The sequence below is a fragment of the Alternaria arborescens genome (assembly GCF_004154835.1).
Source record: "Alternaria arborescens strain FERA 675 chromosome Unknown contig_51, whole genome shotgun sequence".
In the NCBI taxonomy this organism is placed as follows: Eukaryota; Fungi; Ascomycota; class Dothideomycetes; order Pleosporales; family Pleosporaceae; genus Alternaria; species Alternaria arborescens.
The window spans coordinates 37,935-55,963 of record NW_021167906.1 but is presented as its reverse complement, the minus strand read 5'-3'; the positions used below and the strand labels follow the sequence as shown (position 1 = coordinate 55,963).

General features: G+C 51.2%; 7 protein-coding genes across 7 annotated transcripts; 3 read left to right on the top strand and 4 right to left on the bottom strand.

Moving 5' to 3' along the window:
* Positions 1–1,936: 1,936 nt before the first annotated feature.
* Positions 1,937–2,970, top strand: AA0111_g11497 (Thiamine thiazole synthase; the record flags this gene model as incomplete). The annotated part of the gene is made up of 2 exons (XM_028645369.1): positions 1,937–2,573; positions 2,621–2,970. 2 exons carry the CDS (start codon positions 1,937–1,939, stop codon positions 2,968–2,970), a joined length of 987 nt encoding a protein of 328 aa, XP_028500924.1.
* A 555-nt stretch (positions 2,971–3,525) lies between these two features.
* AA0111_g11496 (hypothetical protein) lies at positions 3,526–7,322 on the top strand (the record flags this gene model as incomplete). Its single annotated transcript, XM_028645368.1, has 4 exons — positions 3,526–3,981; positions 4,045–4,163; positions 4,217–5,134; positions 5,189–7,322. 4 exons carry the CDS (start codon positions 3,526–3,528, stop codon positions 7,320–7,322), a joined length of 3,627 nt encoding a protein of 1,208 aa, XP_028500918.1.
* A 758-nt stretch (positions 7,323–8,080) lies between these two features.
* On the bottom strand, positions 8,081–8,915 carry AA0111_g11495 (hypothetical protein; the record flags this gene model as incomplete). The annotated part of the gene is made up of 2 exons (XM_028645367.1): positions 8,081–8,264; positions 8,314–8,915. The coding sequence occupies 2 exons, from the start codon at positions 8,913–8,915 to the stop codon at positions 8,081–8,083; spliced, it is 786 nt and encodes a 261-aa protein (XP_028500925.1).
* An 872-nt stretch (positions 8,916–9,787) lies between these two features.
* Positions 9,788–11,053, bottom strand: AA0111_g11494 (hypothetical protein; the record flags this gene model as incomplete). The annotated part of the gene is made up of 1 exon (XM_028645366.1): positions 9,788–11,053. The coding sequence occupies one exon, from the start codon at positions 11,051–11,053 to the stop codon at positions 9,788–9,790; it is 1,266 nt and encodes a 421-aa protein (XP_028500919.1).
* Positions 11,054–11,315: 262 nt separating this feature from the next.
* Positions 11,316–14,144, bottom strand: AA0111_g11493 (hypothetical protein; the record flags this gene model as incomplete). The annotated part of the gene is made up of 2 exons (XM_028645365.1): positions 11,316–13,966; positions 14,024–14,144. The coding sequence occupies 2 exons, from the start codon at positions 14,142–14,144 to the stop codon at positions 11,316–11,318; spliced, it is 2,772 nt and encodes a 923-aa protein (XP_028500921.1).
* A 184-nt stretch (positions 14,145–14,328) lies between these two features.
* AA0111_g11492 (hypothetical protein) lies at positions 14,329–15,218 on the top strand (the record flags this gene model as incomplete). The annotated part of the gene is made up of 2 exons (XM_028645364.1): positions 14,329–14,506; positions 14,554–15,218. 2 exons carry the CDS (start codon positions 14,329–14,331, stop codon positions 15,216–15,218), a joined length of 843 nt encoding a protein of 280 aa, XP_028500920.1.
* Positions 15,219–16,333: 1,115 nt separating this feature from the next.
* Positions 16,334–17,944, bottom strand: AA0111_g11491 (hypothetical protein; the record flags this gene model as incomplete). Its single annotated transcript, XM_028645363.1, has 1 exon — positions 16,334–17,944. The coding sequence occupies one exon, from the start codon at positions 17,942–17,944 to the stop codon at positions 16,334–16,336; it is 1,611 nt and encodes a 536-aa protein (XP_028500915.1).
* Between the last annotated feature and the right edge of the window lie 85 nt (positions 17,945–18,029).

Genomic DNA, 18,029 nt, shown 5'->3' with positions numbered 1-18,029 from the left:
ATTAAGGACGCGTTCATTCCCCGCAAAACACCCGTGTCTCTATTTCGAACAGCCCCGACGTCCAGGACGCTAACAAGGTCCTGTCAAACCATCAGACCCAAATGCTGTTCATCGCACCACGCCGTCAAGGCCCCGTCTCTTGGAGTCTTCGGCATCCGCACACAACCATGATCCTCACATGCAGTCCATGTCTGCGTGGCCAGCCCCCATCATTTTGTACGCGTCGGAAAAATACTTACCAATCGGCACTTTGCTCATTCCCTCGGTATCCCTCTGCCACGATCCTGAAACAAACGGGAATAACAAGGCGTACACAGACGCGTTTCATCGAGCCGAACGGTCCCTGCTGATCTGCCCGCCGCCTCAAGAGTCAGCGCCCAAACGCGATTCGCGCTCTCCAAAATACCAACACCTCCCATTCCCATACGAGGCATACCGTCAGACAGCAACAAGTGCCACGTACCACATTACCCAAGACAGTCGCCGCACGTCTGTCTCAGCTGCACTTGCCGCGACACCGAGGTTCTCCTGTACATCTGTCGTTATCGTACCTGACAGCCTGACATTCGGATGTCTTGATCGCTCTCTGCCGTCCGCCACCACGTTTGATCAGCACCCCAAGATGCTGGCATTCAGCATCCGCCATGCCTCTATCCTGACTCGAACTCGGTCGTCGCCGTCCATGTCAACCTTATCTGCTGGTCGGATCTCGATCAACCTTATTGAGTCAAGCATAGTACCTTACCTTTGGTACGCGATTAAGTTTGCCAGCCCGTATGAAGACATGGGCAACCAAATGACTGGATTCTTTCCCTCTGAAACCTGTTAAGTGAAAAGTCTACCGGGTATTTTCAACTACATTCGACGCCTCCTATCAGTGTGAGTCTTTGGTCACGTAGCAAACATTCATCTGGATGCTCTCCCATGCAGTGTTGAAATTGGAAGTTTTGTATTAAACCATTGGCATTTCTTCAATCATCAGAAGTTGCCACCACAGTGCAACATTGGATCTACCATACAGTTGTAGCAGTAACGCGTCATTATGTCGCTTCTCGGAGAATGTTGCAATGCCAAGTTAGCTCGCCTAGCGCAGCTTTCACGCTAACACGCAAGAACAACAACACTGACAGTATTAACCGGATCTATCGTCAAATCACGCTGGGAGTTGTGGTCACTGCATCTATTGCACGAGCATGTGTGCTCTTCGATTTTCCCGCGTTGTGTGGGTCGGTCCTTCTTGCTGTTGGTCTATTGCTCAGTGATGCGTCCGAACCTAGGCTACTAATGCAGGACCCTGTCACCAAATACTGTTTACACTAATCAGATACTCCGCGGCGCTGAATTCGTGGATCCAGACGCGGTACGATATAGTGGGTCTTCCTGTATTCGAGCAATTCATACGCAGATAGCTACAGCTACCCCACCTCAACGGATGACTGAGGATACTCATGGCCGGGACGGCGGGGTACCTTGGGATATTTAAACCTCTCGATCAATCTGCCTCTCATTGTTTCTTTTTCCTTACAACAGTCTAACTGTCTTTGCGAAGTTGAATTCAATCAGTATCCGTATTCATCCACTACTTCAACATCTGAGACCAATGGCTGACGGTGATACAGATACTCCTACCAAGTATGGCAACCACGATGCCGAACATGTTCCGCACGTGGGCGTTGTCCTCAAGTCATCTAGGTACTTTTACAGCTAAGTATACTGCATGAACCGGTGTTCGTTTCTAGCAGTGTTTATCTCCTACACTGTTGTGGTTATCCTACTTCAGTGTGGTGGATTGATACTGCTGGATTCGTTCTGAGATTATACGGTTTCGAACTTGATCAGGATAATACCTGCGAAAAGGATCATGCTCTGCGCTGTCTCTCCCTATGTGGAACAGACTTAACAGTTCGCAGGTGTCGACCCTTGAACATATTTCGACATGTCTCCTCCCGCCGCCATTTACGAAACCCCCGTTGCTAGCAACGACATGGGTACCAAGAAGGACCTTGCTGTCAAAGCCGCAGCCAACAGCCAGGCGAAGACTGTCGCTGAGCTGGAGAACAATTGGGAGAAGTTCACATTCGCTCCCATTCGTGAATCGCAGGTATCTCGTGCAATGACCCGCCGTTACTTTAACGATCTTGATACCTACGCCGAGTCGGACATCGTCATCGTTGGTGCCGGTTCATGTGGTCTGTCTGCTGCGTTCACGCTTGCCACAAAGCGCCCCGATCTGAAGATCGCTATTGTTGAGGCTGGTGTTGCTCCTGGTGGTGGCGCCTGGCTCGGTGGTCAGCTCTTCAGCGCCATGGTCATGCGCAAGCCTGCTGAGCTTTTCTTGAATGAGATCGGCGTGCCGTACGAGGACGAGGGTGACTTTGTCGTCGTAAAGCACGCAGCACTCTTCACGTCGACCCTATTGTCCAAGGTGTTGCAATTCCCCAACGTCAAGCTGTTCAACGCCACAGCTGTTGAGGACCTCATTACTCGCCCAGCTCCTACCTCGAGCGACCCCAACGCAGTCCGCATCGCTGGTGTTGTCACCAACTGGACTCTCGTTTCCATGCATCACGATGGTACGTTGTAGCATTTACTTTTTTCGGCATTTACTAATTCTTCACAGACCAGTCTTGCATGGACCCAAACACCATCAATGCACCGCTCGTCATCTCGACCACTGGCCATGACGGCCCATTCGGTGCTTTCTCCGTTAAGCGCCTCGTGTCCATGCAGCAGATTGAGAAGCTCGGTGGGATGCGTGGCCTTGACATGCGCACCGCCGAAGATGCCATCGTCAAGCGCACTCGTGAGATTGTGCCTGGTCTGATTGTTGGCGGCATGGAACTCAGTGAGGTTGATGGCGCGAATCGCATGGGACCTACCTTTGGTGCCATGGCTCTCAGCGGGGTCAAGGCTGCTGAGGAGGCTGTCAGTGTCTGGGACGAGAGGAACGCTCAGAACAAGGAGTCTTGAATGTCACGATGCGCTTCAATGGACAAAGAGAATGCATCTGTCATTACCTATGCTCGATAGCGACCAATAGCTCACAATGAAATCACTCATTCGCTCAAAATATTTGTTTTTGTTTTTCACACTCGGCTCTTTTCGAAACGTTGTTCCCCTAATGCAGCCTGCGCATCCGGCGTAATGGCCTATCACTTCCAGTTGCCACGGCCCCGCTTGAGTGATTTACTGTGGTGTTGCTGTCTTGGTCACTGACGTGGCAAGGGAGGAAGTCTCAGTCAGGTCATGTCCTCTGCAATTCGACGTGAAGAGTAAAGCAAACTCGAAAGCAGCCCCACGTCATGACCAGCTGTTCGCATCGTCTCTAGAAGCTTCGTAGGAGGGTGGATCATTCAGCGCGCCTGGGGTAAGCGGCAGTGCGGCGAGGTGCAAGCGCACGGACGGTTGCTCGGCGACCTAGCGTGAACCCAGGGCAGTTGCGTCCCATAAACATTGCAGGTCACAACAAACCCCGCCTCCAACATCGCAGAATCTTTTTGAAAACAGGGCCAATTTGCGCCCAAGATGGAGAAAGAGACGTCGGATCTGCTCAAGGCACTTCAGAAACCGTCGACCGATGTCCAGTCTCGACTTGCCCTATTCAGCACGCTGAAATCGAGCATCAAGCACAATCGGGTCCCTGAAAGCTGTCAGGCTCCCATCTTCGAATGCATCCGCATCGCCTGTACTGCCGCCACCTCGGCCGCCCTCGTTTCCACGGGCTTCTCGACACTGAGCCACTTTATCAAGCGTCTGCAACTCCAGAAAGAGACGTCGATTCTTACGTCACAGTCTCCGATACTATGTTCCATTCTCGCCGACAAATTGGGCGATGCGCGCGAAAGCCATCGCAGTGCCGCCTCACAGATTCTGGCTGATCTGCACTATCTATGCCCTACAGAGATCGATGAGCTGATGCACGATGCTGCAAAGAGCACCAATCCTCGCGCCAAAGAATCTGCCATGTTGTGGGTGGTCAAGGTCCGTACCCCCCGTGGCGCATCGGGAAGGAGAGAAAATGTTCTAACGCTTTGGTGATGACAGATGAACAAGACCGAAGGCCTCCCTTTCAAGAGCTACTCCAACCAATTCGTGGCAAACCTTGAAGACGCGGACGCCGGCGTGCGCGACACCGCGAAGAAGGCGGTGGTGGATCTCTTTGGGTATGTCAATTGGCTGGCATGCTGCGCCATGGTAGCGACTGACATCACAATAGACACGCACCAGAACACGCGAAAGCGAACCTCAAGAAGCAACTTATCGCCCTAAACGTCCGGAAAGCCATTGCTACCTACATCACAACCCACCTCGACGACGACGCCATGTCTAAAGGTACAGATGTCGCGCCCGCGCAACCGCCCGTTCCCATCTCCAGACCTATCCCAACTAAACGCGCCGAGACAATACAACCTGATGCTGGTTTCACAGACAGCTTTGCGGGCGAGCAGCCTCCTCCAGTTGAAGTTGTAGTCATGGACCCCATACACATCTACACACAGCGCGAGCTGGACGATGTTTTCCGCGACATGGCGCCTTGCTACGAAGGAAAAGAGAGTGAGGGAAATTGGCTCGCCAGAGACAAGAACTGCACCAAGTTGAGGCGCATTTTGAAGGGCAACGCACCTCATGAGTTCCACGCTACTTTCATCGCAGGCATCAAGTCGCTTCTGGACGGTATCCTCAAGGTTGCCAACTCCCTCCGAACGACCATGTCCACCAACGGCTGCCTGCTAGTTCAGGAGCTCGCGAAAACACTGGGTTCCGCCATCGATCCCTGGGTTGAAATCCTTCTGCAATCATTCATCAAGATGTGCGGTGCCACGAAGAACATTGCAGCGCAAAACGGAGCCGTCACCGTAGATACCATATTCCAGAGCGTGTCGTACAACAGTCGCGTATTGCAGCATGTAGCCATGGCTTCACAAGACAAGAACGTACAACCACGAACCCACTCGGCAACTTGGGCGAAGACTTTGATCAAGCGACACACTTCGCACATTGAACACTCAGGAGGCTTGGAGACATTGGATACTTTGATCCGCAGAGGCGTCACTGACGCTAACCCCAAGGTGCGCGAGGCATACCGAAGCGCCTATTGGACCTACGCTTTGGTATGGCCTCAAAGGGCCGAGAAGTGAGCTTGACCATAGAGAAGCATTGATACAGAAGCCACTAACACAATTCCCAGGATGTTCGATACGCTTGACAAACGAGAGAAAACCGCACTTGAGAGAGATCCGAACAACCCGAATGGCGGCGCCGTCTCGTCGTCAACCAGCACAGCTTCGTTTTCGAAATCAATAGGTCCCGGTGCTTCGCGTAACGCCTTGAAGGAGAAGATTGCTGAACAGAGGAGAGCCAAACTAGCGGCTGCGAAAGGTGTCCCTGAGCGTCCCAACTCTGCTGCTGCCAGTTACTCACCGGTGCCAACATCACAACCAGCCAAGTCGTTAGGTGCGAGAACAACATCGAACCTTTCCACGGCTTCCTCAGGTCCGGCGCGACCACCCTCGGCAATGTCGGGAGAGTCAACGAAATCAGCACTCAAGAACTCTACCGGCACCGGGTCATTGATGTCGGGCACCGTTCGTCGTCCTGTCCGACGACCAGAATTGAATAGACCAGCGACAGCCGATCCCTACGCTGTTAGACGGCCTGGAAAAGTAACGCCCTCCATGACCCCGGAAAAGACGCCTGCTGCACCAACGGCTAAGAAGCCTGCTGTGCCAAAGAATAATGCAAGACCACGAGCGCAAACGCAGAACAGCCCGAATGTCAGCCCGGCGCGTCCGAAGTCAAGAATTGGTCAACCCATTGCCCATGGCAAGTCCCCCAGCATGAGCTCTCGTCGCGAGAGCCCTGCTGTAAGCCCGGCCAAAGAAGAAGATTTGACAATGGTAAAGCCTTGGGTCCGATCGCAAAGCCACCATGATGGTGGTACCATCCCATTCCGAGCAAGAAACGGTCTGGGTGGAAGTGTATCCGTAGACGATGAAGCTGTGGATTTAGGAGACGAGGACAACTTTACTATGGTCATTCCTAATCTTGCGCGACCAACAACGCAATCTACACACGACACGCCTCCGAAACCGAGAAAGTCAATCGGTCGATTGCCGATACCCAGCCCTCGTGCAGCAGCGCTAAGGAGTCCGAAATCTATGGGTCACTTGGAGAGCGCTAGCTTGCGCTCTTCAACGCGTAGCCCACGTATAAGGTCTCCAGATCGACCAAGCACTCGTGGTACCGATGTCGGAGATGAAGTTCAAGTGTTTGAGGATCCCTTCGTTGGCGAGGAACACACAACTATTGAGAATGGGCCAGAGAAGCAGGTACTTGAAGAGCTTCCCATCAACGAGAAGGCCAACGAGCGCCGCCAAAGCACCGGAAGCATGTCAAGTGATATCATGATGGGTAATGGGAACGAAGAGCACCCACGCGGTCACCACAAAACGAATAGTACAGGAAGCGTCTTGCACACAGAGAGCTACGACACGAACAACGCTGAAGTGCTTAAGAACCGACAGCTACTTGCAAGTGGCATTAAGAAGATTGAGGGACGCACGGTTGAGGCTCACATGTTCCGACGCATGCAGGACATGGTCAAGTCAAACCAAGAAATCTGGGGGCCGAATGACGAGAACTTTGGCAGACTTCTACTGGCATGCCTCGATTTCCTCGAGGCCCCAGTTCACGAATTGAAGGCACCCCAGATGAAGGCTGTCAACCTCAAGGTACAGGCTCTAGCAACGATTCGCGCGTTGCTTTCTCTTTATCGCAAAGAAACTGCAAGATACTACTCTCGAGTACTTCGTACCATCCTGCAGACAAAGGCGCAGTACGAAAACACATCGCATATCGCCATTGACCTTGAGGCAACTGCAGACGAGATCGTCAAGTACGGCCAGACTCTGGATTGCCTTAATACTGTCCTCGCAATGATTGAGGACACACCTGCATCGACCCCAACGTCTTCGCCGAACTCCAAGTCTTCGATCTCTTCTCAGCCTGGCCAAGTGTCGACCCGCTCTACGACCATGGCGTTGAGCACACTTGCATCCCTCGTCGAGATGAGCGGCGCTAAGAGCATTGCACTATCACCTGAGCAGACTGCGCGTCTAGGCAGATTAGCCGTACGCTGTATGGACGACCAGGACGCCGATGTGCGTAAAGCAGACATTGAGTTTTGTGTCGCACTGCACGAGCGCATAAACGGATCAGACGGCGCGAAGGAAGACGGAGGTTTCTGGAAAGCCGTTGCTGGTGCGAGAGAACAACACTTGAACTTGTTGACATACTACCTTGCGAAGAAGGGTAAGGCCTAGATGGCTGTCCTTCCGTTGCGACCGAAAGGCTTGGATTGATAAATGTGCATGGCTTCGACAGAGGACTGGGATGTCACATTGGAACTGGTAGTTAGGGATTCGTGTTCTCCTTTGTCACTTGGTCTGGCGTTTAGTCATCTTCAGGGTGGTTTATTGGGCGTTTTGAGAAAAGCGGGATCGCTCCGGTAGTCACTTTCTCGATTGTCTCACTTTCTTATCCTTACTTTCTGTGACACTAGGGTTCTAGGGAATAGTAGTTGAACATGTAATTCTATGATTATTTCTTCTTGAAGATATAATACCCTCTGTCTCGACGGTCTCAAGAACCGATCGTGTGATTTTCGAGCACTAACTCTCCTATCTGGTGCAGCGCCAAGGTAGTGTAAGCATCTTGACAGAAATTCCAATAGTAAGATACAGGGTTTTATGAAATACTCTATGAGAACACGCATGATCTTTTTTTTTCTCTCTTCAAACAGTGGAAAGTGATATTCGTGTCAGCACAGGCTGCTCTACATCTGTCCCGCAAGGCGCATGGGTGGGGGGCTGGCTAGCGCACCCGCGCGCGCTTCCAACGCGTTCTTGAGCTCTGTGACGCGTCACAACTCTTCCCATTTCCAGACTTTGGTATCACGCATGTCAAACATTTTGGCGTTGTATTTACTCTCACCCTAAAAACATGATCGGAATTCCTATCGTTATGATGATCCACTGTGGCGGCCAGACGTTGCAGATTCGGAATCGCTTCATGTCTGAACTCAGGTGTGAATAGACTGAGAAGCACTCGACATTGTTGTCTGGTTGAGATGGACATCTTTCATCATGTGGGTCTCATGCTGCACATAAGCCCCGGTGACACTGACATCGTTCTCAGGACGGTACCTCTCTAAGCTTTCCAACGGTGCGTACTTCTCACACAGATATAGCATATCGTTGTAGGCTCTACATGCCGTTAGATGAAATGGAGGGCCATTCTGGGAAGAACACTTACGTGGCTCTTGAAATACTGCCTGGATGACCCGCGGAGTCATTCAAGTATGGGTGCAGGCTGTAAAGTCGGTTCCGGTCATCCCACTCCTCTACAGGTTCGGAAGGTTCGATATGCCGCTGATACAGTCGCATATATACTGGGTAATTGAACTGGTAAGCCCAAGAAGCCCTCCAGGTGCCGAACTCCATCTCGTTATGGGCATGTTGGGACCCTGGATCGAACAAAATCGTATCACCAGTCTCCATATCAATCCCGACATTCTGTTCCCACAGATCGCCGTGAATCAGTGCCGGCTCGATACTTCTGCCATCCGATTGTAGGGCACCCAGGAGTTTTGGAATAACTTTGGGGATGAGTTGTGCGCATGCAAGGTCGTACTCTGGCCATAGACCATTTACCTCGTTATCATATTTGATAACGTCTTTGAGCTGATTTGCGAAGCACACTGCCCAGCTCTTTTCCCATGTTGTTGTACGTTCGAACTTGCCTAGCACTGTTGAGACAGGGAATCCGAACATACCAGTCGGTGATTTCCCCTTGGCGTGCAGTTTGGCGATTCTCTCAACGAAGCTTACAGGTTCTGGCGCCGCCGATAGATCCATATCGTGGTAGTCTCCGAGAAAGAAATGAATCTGGGTATCGCCATCGTGATACTCTCCCCAACCTGTCGCTTGAGGCACAAGACCTGGCACTATCTCGTTAATGGCGCATGCAGATTGGTACTCGCCTTCGGTGAGAGGTTTGGCGCCCTGGCCAGCAGCGCACTATCGGACACGATATCACATCAGCAGGTGTCAATGATAATTCATCGACCAAAGCTGCACCTTAAGGAAGTAACTCTTTGAGCTTTGATTTGGAAGTATGACGGCGATCTTCACTGTCTTTGTCCAGGCGGAAACACCGCAAGGCTCTGCCGACACAACTTTGGTACCGACAGGCATAACTACATGCTAGCGCTTAATGTCTGGAGTCTAGGACTATGCTTGTAAGCTTACGTACCTTGAGTCACTGTCCGGTGGAGGCGAAACGTCCCTCCTATCTCGGTTTCTCACTCCGATTGATCCATCGTGGTAAAAACAACTGACAGGCAAGCACCTACGTACGGAGAATCTGGACATGCAAAGACGGATTTATCTTAATGTAAACACTGCAAGCGCTTGCCATTGCTTGTGCATAGCTTACGTGCTAACTCGGTGGCACAGCAAGAGCTTTGTGTTCTTCGTCTGTAACTTGATTCGTAGATTAGCAGCGTGATACAGATAGGCTTGCCCCTTGCTTCCATCGCTGCCAATAAGAGGGCCTACAAGGCAGCCACACACTTTTTTTTCGATATAGAAAGTGCAATAAATAGCTTCATTATTCAAACACCAGTCTCGTCAACTTTTTGATGCTGAAAACCGTTGCTTAGGCTGAAAGCTACTTCCCAAGTCGCATTGTAGGTCCCTCTTGTTTCTCTCGTCTGCCTTCATCTGCATCACAGATATCCCTTCCACCTCACCGACTCGATAGCCTTCTTCAGTATCATCCCAACCACCCATGACTCTGCCACACCCAAGATTCCCACTGAGAACGCCGTTTCCACTGCCCCCATACCTTCCCAGCCTTTCTTCCCAAATAGACATTGTAAATCAAGGACCACAGGACCATGAACCATAAAAGCCGCGTAACTATACACACTCAGGTCCACCTTCCCTACACTCCAGCGTTTCCCTAAGAAAGACATGCGTGCGTTATAAAAGGCCTTCAAGATCAATGAAGCGATGAAAAAGCCAGCGAATTCGTTAAACAACGCATAAAGTAGGGCGAGCATATTTGGGCCACCGAAAACCAGGGGCATGATTTGAGAGGATGACATGCCGGTACGAGTCAGGTATTGGATGTGGAAGAGACCAATAGAGGTTATGAGGGCGGTGCTTGTACCAATTACCCTTAAGGTAGATGGAGAGATGGACCCTTGGAGTGAACGTCCAGAGCGATGTATGTAGATCCCAGTAGTGTAGTAGAGTACGTATTGTGATGCATAAGCCAGCTGGAGGGATATTGGCCAAAGGGGTCGACCTACGGGATAGTAGAGTCGAATGACGAAGGAGGATATTGATGTCAAGGTGACTGCAGCTAGCACTTGGGTCGTACGAAAGGTGTGTGGTTCCTTGGTTGAGTTGGTAGTGTTTGCCGTAGGTGAGGCTGCGTTGATGTTGACAACGTCGGACGGTGCTTTAAAGATCGCTTTCTGACTTGGCGACTTATCTGCAAAATGGCTCGGTAGTAGTCCAGCATACAAACCATCAAAGATAAGGAGTAACGCACAGTACCACACCGGCCCCGAAACACCCCGAACAATCTTCAAGCCCTCCAAGACCTCTCTACCAATGTTGACCCAGTCCTCATCTTTCAACCTCCACGCTAGAATCCCTCTAGCAGCCCCCTTCACGATCAGACTAAATACCAGCGTCGGAACACCTAGCCTCTTCCACTTCTCTTTAAGAAACTGATGCCTAGTCTTCTTTCTCGCTGCGATTGATGAGAAGTACGCTGAGATGAGAAAGAAAGTGGCCATGAAGAAAGTCTGGTTGATGACGTTGAAAGTGAGGAGAATGGGAGAGCTGTTCGGCATATATAGAGGCGAGGTATATGGCCATGGACCTGCGCCGCCATAGGGGGTCGAAGCATGGTGGAGGATAACCAGCGCTGTGAGGCATGTGCGGAGATTGTCTAGAACGTGCGTACGTTGGTTGGCCATTTCGGAACAGGTTTCGGAAACAAGTAAAGCACTAATGTGATTATACCTGAGAACATGGCGAATGCTGCCTCTTATGTCTTGCTGTATTACGAGTGTATGGTTGTTGTTTTAGGGGCAGGTGTAAGCAGCGGAATATACACGCGTGTGAAAAGTGGGGCTGTTGCCTTGCCGTATGAGACGGAATAAACCAAACGGAATAATCTTGCGAATTGATGATAGACACCTCGCATAAAGACGATTGCTGGTTGTAAGCCTTCTGCAATCAAGCAAAATAACCATTCATCTCCATTGCGACTACTAACCGCTCCATGGAGTTCTCTTCAACGGTACCTCTTCCTTTCCCGTAACCTTGCTTGCCTGTTAAGCCCCGGCACACACTCAAAAATACTCGTATCTTTCCCCTAAGCTTCGCGTAAAGAGCTTCGACGCTTTCCCCACCCTGTTGCGTATTTGAATTCTGCATCTTGGCGAAGAGGAGTATGTGGTCAAAAATCTCTTCCACGAGAGCCATGATCTTGCGTTGTCGTCTGCGGAGCAACAGCGCAAATAGTATACTGTCTAGGCATTTGTCATGGGTATCGCGCAGAGAAGCGACGCCTTCCGTGACTCGAACCCCTAGTTCCCCCGCGAGGTCTTCCTCGTGTAATCGGGTCTCCACTGTTCGAACAAAATTGTCAAAGTCGTCCCACGGCTCTGTGATACCTGTCTGGAAGACGTAGTTTGTGAGCGTTATAACAAAATGATATGCCTCGGTCCTGAATTGACGAGCGTTGCTGTCTGCATACCTGCGTGGCAAATGTGAGACGACAAAGAGCATGCGCAGAAGTCGCAACAAGAATTTGAAGATGTAGTCGTACTTTTCGAGAGAAGTACTTGTGATCACCAAGTTCAGAGGAGCTGGTGCTACGTATTGCAAGCGTAAAAAGTCAAGCGCGTGTAACGCGTCAGGGTCCATGACTTTCTCTTGTTCGGCTTCAGTGAGGTTGCGGATGGCAAAGTTGAGCTGCCCAGGAAGCTCATCGTTGTCCCTGTTATTGAGAAGCGTCGTAGGTGCGACGATCGCTTCAGCGCCTAGCGTTGACTGATAGAGCGTGGAAGAATAGTAACTTTCACTGAGGACGCCTCGTAATGCTAATCGGAGCTCTGAGCTCGCTGGTGGCCACGACGTTCGTGAACCTAGTTGTAATCCCATGTGTACTCCGCTACGCATCCTGCCTTTGTGGCGTTCGGCACTCTCGCGGTCAGGGTCGAACAAGGCAGTTGCCAGTAGAGACGAGAATACACCATCGCCAAGAAGGTGATACTGTCGTTGAAGAGATAAGTGAAGCCGCAGCTGATGTGAACGGAAGAACAACCGGATAGTGGCTGCGTTAACGAGTTTTGCTTGCGCTGTGATGAGTGGACGAAATGATAGAGTAGACGCCAGAGACATGGGCGGCGAGAAGGTGTTGGTGGCAACTCCGCCATCTTCGTCTGCATTCTGAAGTGTCCTCTCCATAAGAAGTTGCAGCTCATCTGGTAGCGCTTGAGAGGACCACTTGGGAGCTTCATCCATACGTTGAATAGATTCCTCGAAGTATCGATCCAGGGACTGGGAGTTGTTTGGAGCTTCTGTCGCAGATTCTAGTGCAGGTGGTGTCAAGAGAGAAGGTGCCATATCAGTCGAACCTGTACTAAAAGCGAGAAGTGCTTGTCTGAGCCTCTCTTCGTATGCTTTTGCTTTGGATGCCAGTATCTCAATGTCTTGCCATTGAAAGCCCCACTCCATGTCCGGAGGCTGAACTGCCAGCCCATCCAGGCGAGCCAGCGGATGATCTGGGTGTTGTGACTTCAAGAAACGAAGACTATGGCCTGTCTCAAATATTGTGTTGCCGTCTTCTGGAGAAATGAATCTTGGCATCATCTCAGATCTGTAAGTGTAGTCAAGTGTGAGAGCATCAACAGACGTGTCTTCAACAGTTACAAAGCTGCCGCGCTGCCAAATAGGTACAGACGCTTGCTCTTTCCTTATGCCCATCCATTCACTGAGAAGCTCCAAGCTTGGTCTAGCTACCTGGCTAAGCACCTGACACGATAGCTGACGAAGCTGTTCGTCTCCTTCTTCTAGCTCAAGCAGACGGTGGTGTAGTATGGATGACAGTTGCTCGTTGGTTTTGGCATGTTTGACCGCGTCTACCATGCGAGCAACGTGTATGAGAACGTTGCGAGGTCTAGCAAACTGGTGCTGAAGCTGCATGAGTGAGCGGATCTTGGTAAACTGCTTTCCTAGGGTGTCTTCTAGACTTGCTAGGATGCTCGAGACTGAAGTGGCAAGAGCAACCTTTGCAGGAATAGACGTGGCTGAGGCAAAAGTCCGTTCTGCGAAAGACCGCAGATAGAGGAACGTGTTGCCGGTATGTGTAAAGTGGGTGATCAAGCTCTGAGCTGCTTGCAGACTCAGTCCCGAGGCTCGTCCATGCAGTATGGCGGGTTGGAATGTCTTCAGCTTTGCGTTGAACTGGAATAGAATGGATGAGCGGCCCAGACCGAGATTCCAGAGTGACTGTAAGAGTACATCCCCCTTGAGTACGCGTCCAGCACTGGTTTTGCCCTCGTCGCGTATTAACGTTGCATCAAAAGCCTCAGGCCCCTGCTCGGTCATGTATGGTGTTCGGCTTTGGACATGACATTTCTTCTCAAAAGACTCCCACGTGTAGAACAAAACATCTTTATTCGCAGGCCCCAGGTCAAGTGCGATTTTCCAGACGTCTTCCTCAGGCTCTAATGGTGGTGTATCGATGGAAATGCTGGAGTCGTCAAAACTATCGAGCTCTGGCAGAGGTCCGAACTCGAACGTGTCGAGATCGGGTAGTCGAAGTTCGCGTTCGAGGTCATGTTTTGGTGCATACGGATGGTCGAATCTAATTGAGGAGACTGTGGCTGGTCAGCGACGCGTTCACATGTTCATGTTGAAAAGACGCGACAACCCACTGTCTAGCTCCAAGGGAGCAAAGAGTGACGATTCGTGCGAATCGGCATCGTCAAAAAAGGAGGGCTGCTGCCATAAGCGATCGGTACTGAAGACATTGTGAATCGAATCGCGCGCATCCATGGCAGTGGATGTTGAGTAGTGGACAGTGAGGGGTATGACGCGCCATAGTTTTGGCGATTCAGCCCTACGCGCGACCCTTGCAGCTTGCACCTTCCGTCACTGTATCCGCAACTTTCGCGACTTCGCGTTTCTCTACCTCTAAATCCCTTTTTTCTCCCGCACCAACCATCAACATTCTCCCAAAATGCCGCCTCGGAAGAAAGCAAAAGCGAGTGCAGCTTCAACACCGCTGCGCGACACACAGCCCAGAACACCGCAAGATTCTGGCGTCGTGCAGTCGCAAGATGAGCTGCTTAGCGATCCTTGGGCCGATGAGCAGGAGACACAGCTGCTGAAGAGCATGATGAAGTGGAAGCCAACAGGTACAGCCCAATACACGCTATTCACCAATCACCCATTGACGTCACAGGCATGCACAAGCACTTCCGCATGATATCCATTCACACCGACATGCGCTCGCACGGTTTTGCTAGCGACGACGCACCTCATACGCGCATTCCCGGTGTATGGAAGAAGCTATCGCAACTGTACGACTTGGACGCCCTCGATACACGCGAAAACGAGTTCGCTTTCTCCGAAGACCCTGATCCCCTCGACCCCGAAGACGCGAGCAACATGCCCGAATTCGAATTGCCAGAAGACGAATACGGCGAGTTGATGTGGCAGCAGCGTTTCCATCGCGAGTCCTCTGCCACGGCCTCGTCGCCACCCATGATACCTACCCAAGAATACAGGGACCTCTACGCGCCAGGCATCGGTCTACTCAAAGACCTGCCCGATAGCGTACGTTCGCAAAAGGCCGAGAGCGTAGCTGAAGCCACGCCCGTACCCAAGAACGTAAAAGGCACAAGGGCAGGCAGGGCGGCAAAGAGTGCCAAGGGAACCAAGGCTGGAGCTAACGCTGCGAAGAACAGTAAGGCTCAGAGTACCGTGTCCGAGTCCGCAGAAGAAGAAGACGAGGACGAGGACGAAGAAGAATCTAGTGCCGAGTCTGAAGAAGACAGTGCGCCTACCACTCGCCGAACGAATCGCGCCAAACCAAAACCTGCGCCTAAGAGAACTAGGAAAAGGTAATCAATGGAAACCCCGACTCGACCACAGCCAGCCATGGATGGACCACGGCAGGAAATGCTCGACCAAGTCTTCCACTACATATGAGGGGAAGAGAAACCTCTCACAGAGCGACCCGAGAACCTTTCGGATACCTCCGTCCGTACGGTACTCAGTTGCCGGCTCGTCGCGCGTCGCTGATCTAGGTCTTGTTGCCCTTGGAACGTATGGTAGCTAGGGTCCTGGCCGGGACGAGCTCGACAGGAAGAATCCAGTAACACAGTATTTTGTGCACTTGCTGCACAAATCCAATTAGACAAAGCACTCTCAGGTTTATCCTATTCAACCAAAGTGCCTTGATGGTACCTGGTTTGAATGGGAACTATCAGACTTGGGCCGCTCCTCACTTGAGACTTTCTTCCAAGGAGGGCTGGAACACCAAAGATGCGGATATCCAGCGCTCGATGAAGGCGAGTATTCTTGGCAGTGTGTTTAGATGGAGAGCGAATGGACTTTCCCCAAGATCACGGAGCCATTTGCGGAATCTCATGTCTGGTTGGAGAGTTTTGGAAGTCTGTTGCTTAGTAACAGCGCGTCGTATTGCGCGATCTCAGGCGAGAGGATAGTCGCGATACCAACTGGCGCCTTCCGCGTGATTTGTTTAAGTGCTTCCTTCCATTACATCTAAAGCGGGTCGCTATCACCAATACCTGCCACCCAGGCGGACTGTTCTTGAATTCTACCAGCCTTAAAGCAGTGATAGATCTCCAATATATGGATGATAGACTCTCGAAGAGCCCAGAAGAAACGAGCTACGGACACGGTCACCCTGGTTTTGCTATTCTCGAGCAAACGGAAGAAGATGATTCATTGGGGGTATGCCCTACCAAGCATGCGGAGAAGCTCGTATCTGCTCATTTGCACACTCAACACGACGGAATTAGTGTTTTCGGGAGCATGAGCTGTTCACTTTTCTTCACAAGTGGCTAGCTGGTACAAGTTCAAAGAGACGGGCGCATCTGTCCATCTACTAGATAGACATAGTTCCTTGAGATCTCGAGAGCTATGTAGCCAGTATAATTGTGTATTGTTCAATGATGTTCGATGTCCCCAATCATGATGGTCCAAATCCATATTCATTACAAGAGTGAAAGAATCGCTGGCCGCGGCGACAACACCGTTGGAGTATCTCCAGTAGCGGCTAGTTTCGCAGCTGCAGTCCCTGCCCTCCTTCCAAAAACTGCTCCAGAGGTCAATCCACTGCCTCCAGGGTAGTTGCCATAGAACAATCCGCCAAGCATCTCACCAACACAAAACAACCCCGCAACCTCCTTACCAGAGTTTGAAACGACGGCAGTGGTCTTCGGGTTCACAGCCAGTCCACCAAAGGTAAAGGTGACACCACAGCATACTTTGACTGCCATGAATGGGCCTTGGTCGAGTGGTAATGCCCAGTTCGACTTCGCTAGTACCAGCTTCTTTTCGGATGACTGCGTAGTGAGACCGTCCTTTATCGCTGGATCCCATTTCCTGTCAGGATTTTCGATCTGCGATGCATACACGGCTTCATTGTATTGCTTCACTGTCTCAACGAACTGATCTGGAGCGTTCAACCCCGAGTCTTTAGCTAGATTCTTTGCCAGTTCTTCGAGTGTGGCACCCCAAACCTTTTGCACCCGCTCATCCCTGTACTCTTCATCGCGTAACCAAGGGATCGTGCGCTGATCCCAGACTTGGTATGCCACACTGGCTGGTTGCTCATGTATAGCGCGTCCAAATTTGGCATACGTGTAATTACGCATGTCGATACCTTCATCGACAAAGCGCACTCCGTTCGTGTTGACCATTAGACCGAGAGGGTAGCCGGATTTTGTGAACTCGTTCGACACTTCACGGTCGCCACTGTTGGCAGGAGCATTGGCGTCCCAACAAGTAGAATGGCATCCTGACCAATTACCCGCTTGCCTGGCATTGACGTCACGAATAGCAAACTCAAGAGCCTCGCCAGTGTTGAACGGGGTACCACGAACGCGTGCAAGATCCCAATTTGGCCCGAGATATTGTGAACGCATACGTGGGTTTGCTTCGAAGCCTCCTGCAGCGAGAACGACAGCCTTCGCACTGACAAGTGTGTATCCGCCCAGATGTTCTACTATCACACCCGTAACAGCACCAGTTGATGAAGTGACGATGCTTTTAGCAGGCGTACAATAATAGACTTCAACCCCGTATCTTCGAGCTGAAGCCTGATGGTCCGCAATTAGACCCTTTCCTCCATCCTGAGTCATAAGTGCCATGCCACCCCAAAACTTGTACCTCCCATCGACCTTGTAAGCCTGACGATTGAACGATAGTTGGTATCTGATCCCATTCTTCGCAAGCCACTTTACAGCTTCGTTAGACTCTTCGATCAGCACCTTACTCAACTCTGGATCTGAACGCCCTAAACACACACGCTCCATATCTTTCTGGAAGTCTTCTTTTGTATAAGGCTCCATATCGATAAGTTTTTCTGTTTCTGCAACTACGTTGTTGACGATGGGCAGGAGGTCGCTTGTACCGTCGTGCACAGTCCGGACCGCGCCCGCCGTGAAGTAGCTGTTGCCTCCTGCCCATTCTTCAGGAGCCTTTTCGATGAGGACAACTCGACGAGCTCCTGACTCTGCAGCGGCAGTGGCGGCAGAGAAACCTGCATTGCCACCACCAATCACCAAGACGTCGATGTTCGGGGATGATGTGAGTTTGGCCATTATCGTCGTTGTTGAGGTGTGAAGCGGTGTAGGGCGATGTGACTGTTCCCCCAAGTCTACCTGGGTTTATATCTTTGCGCAGGTT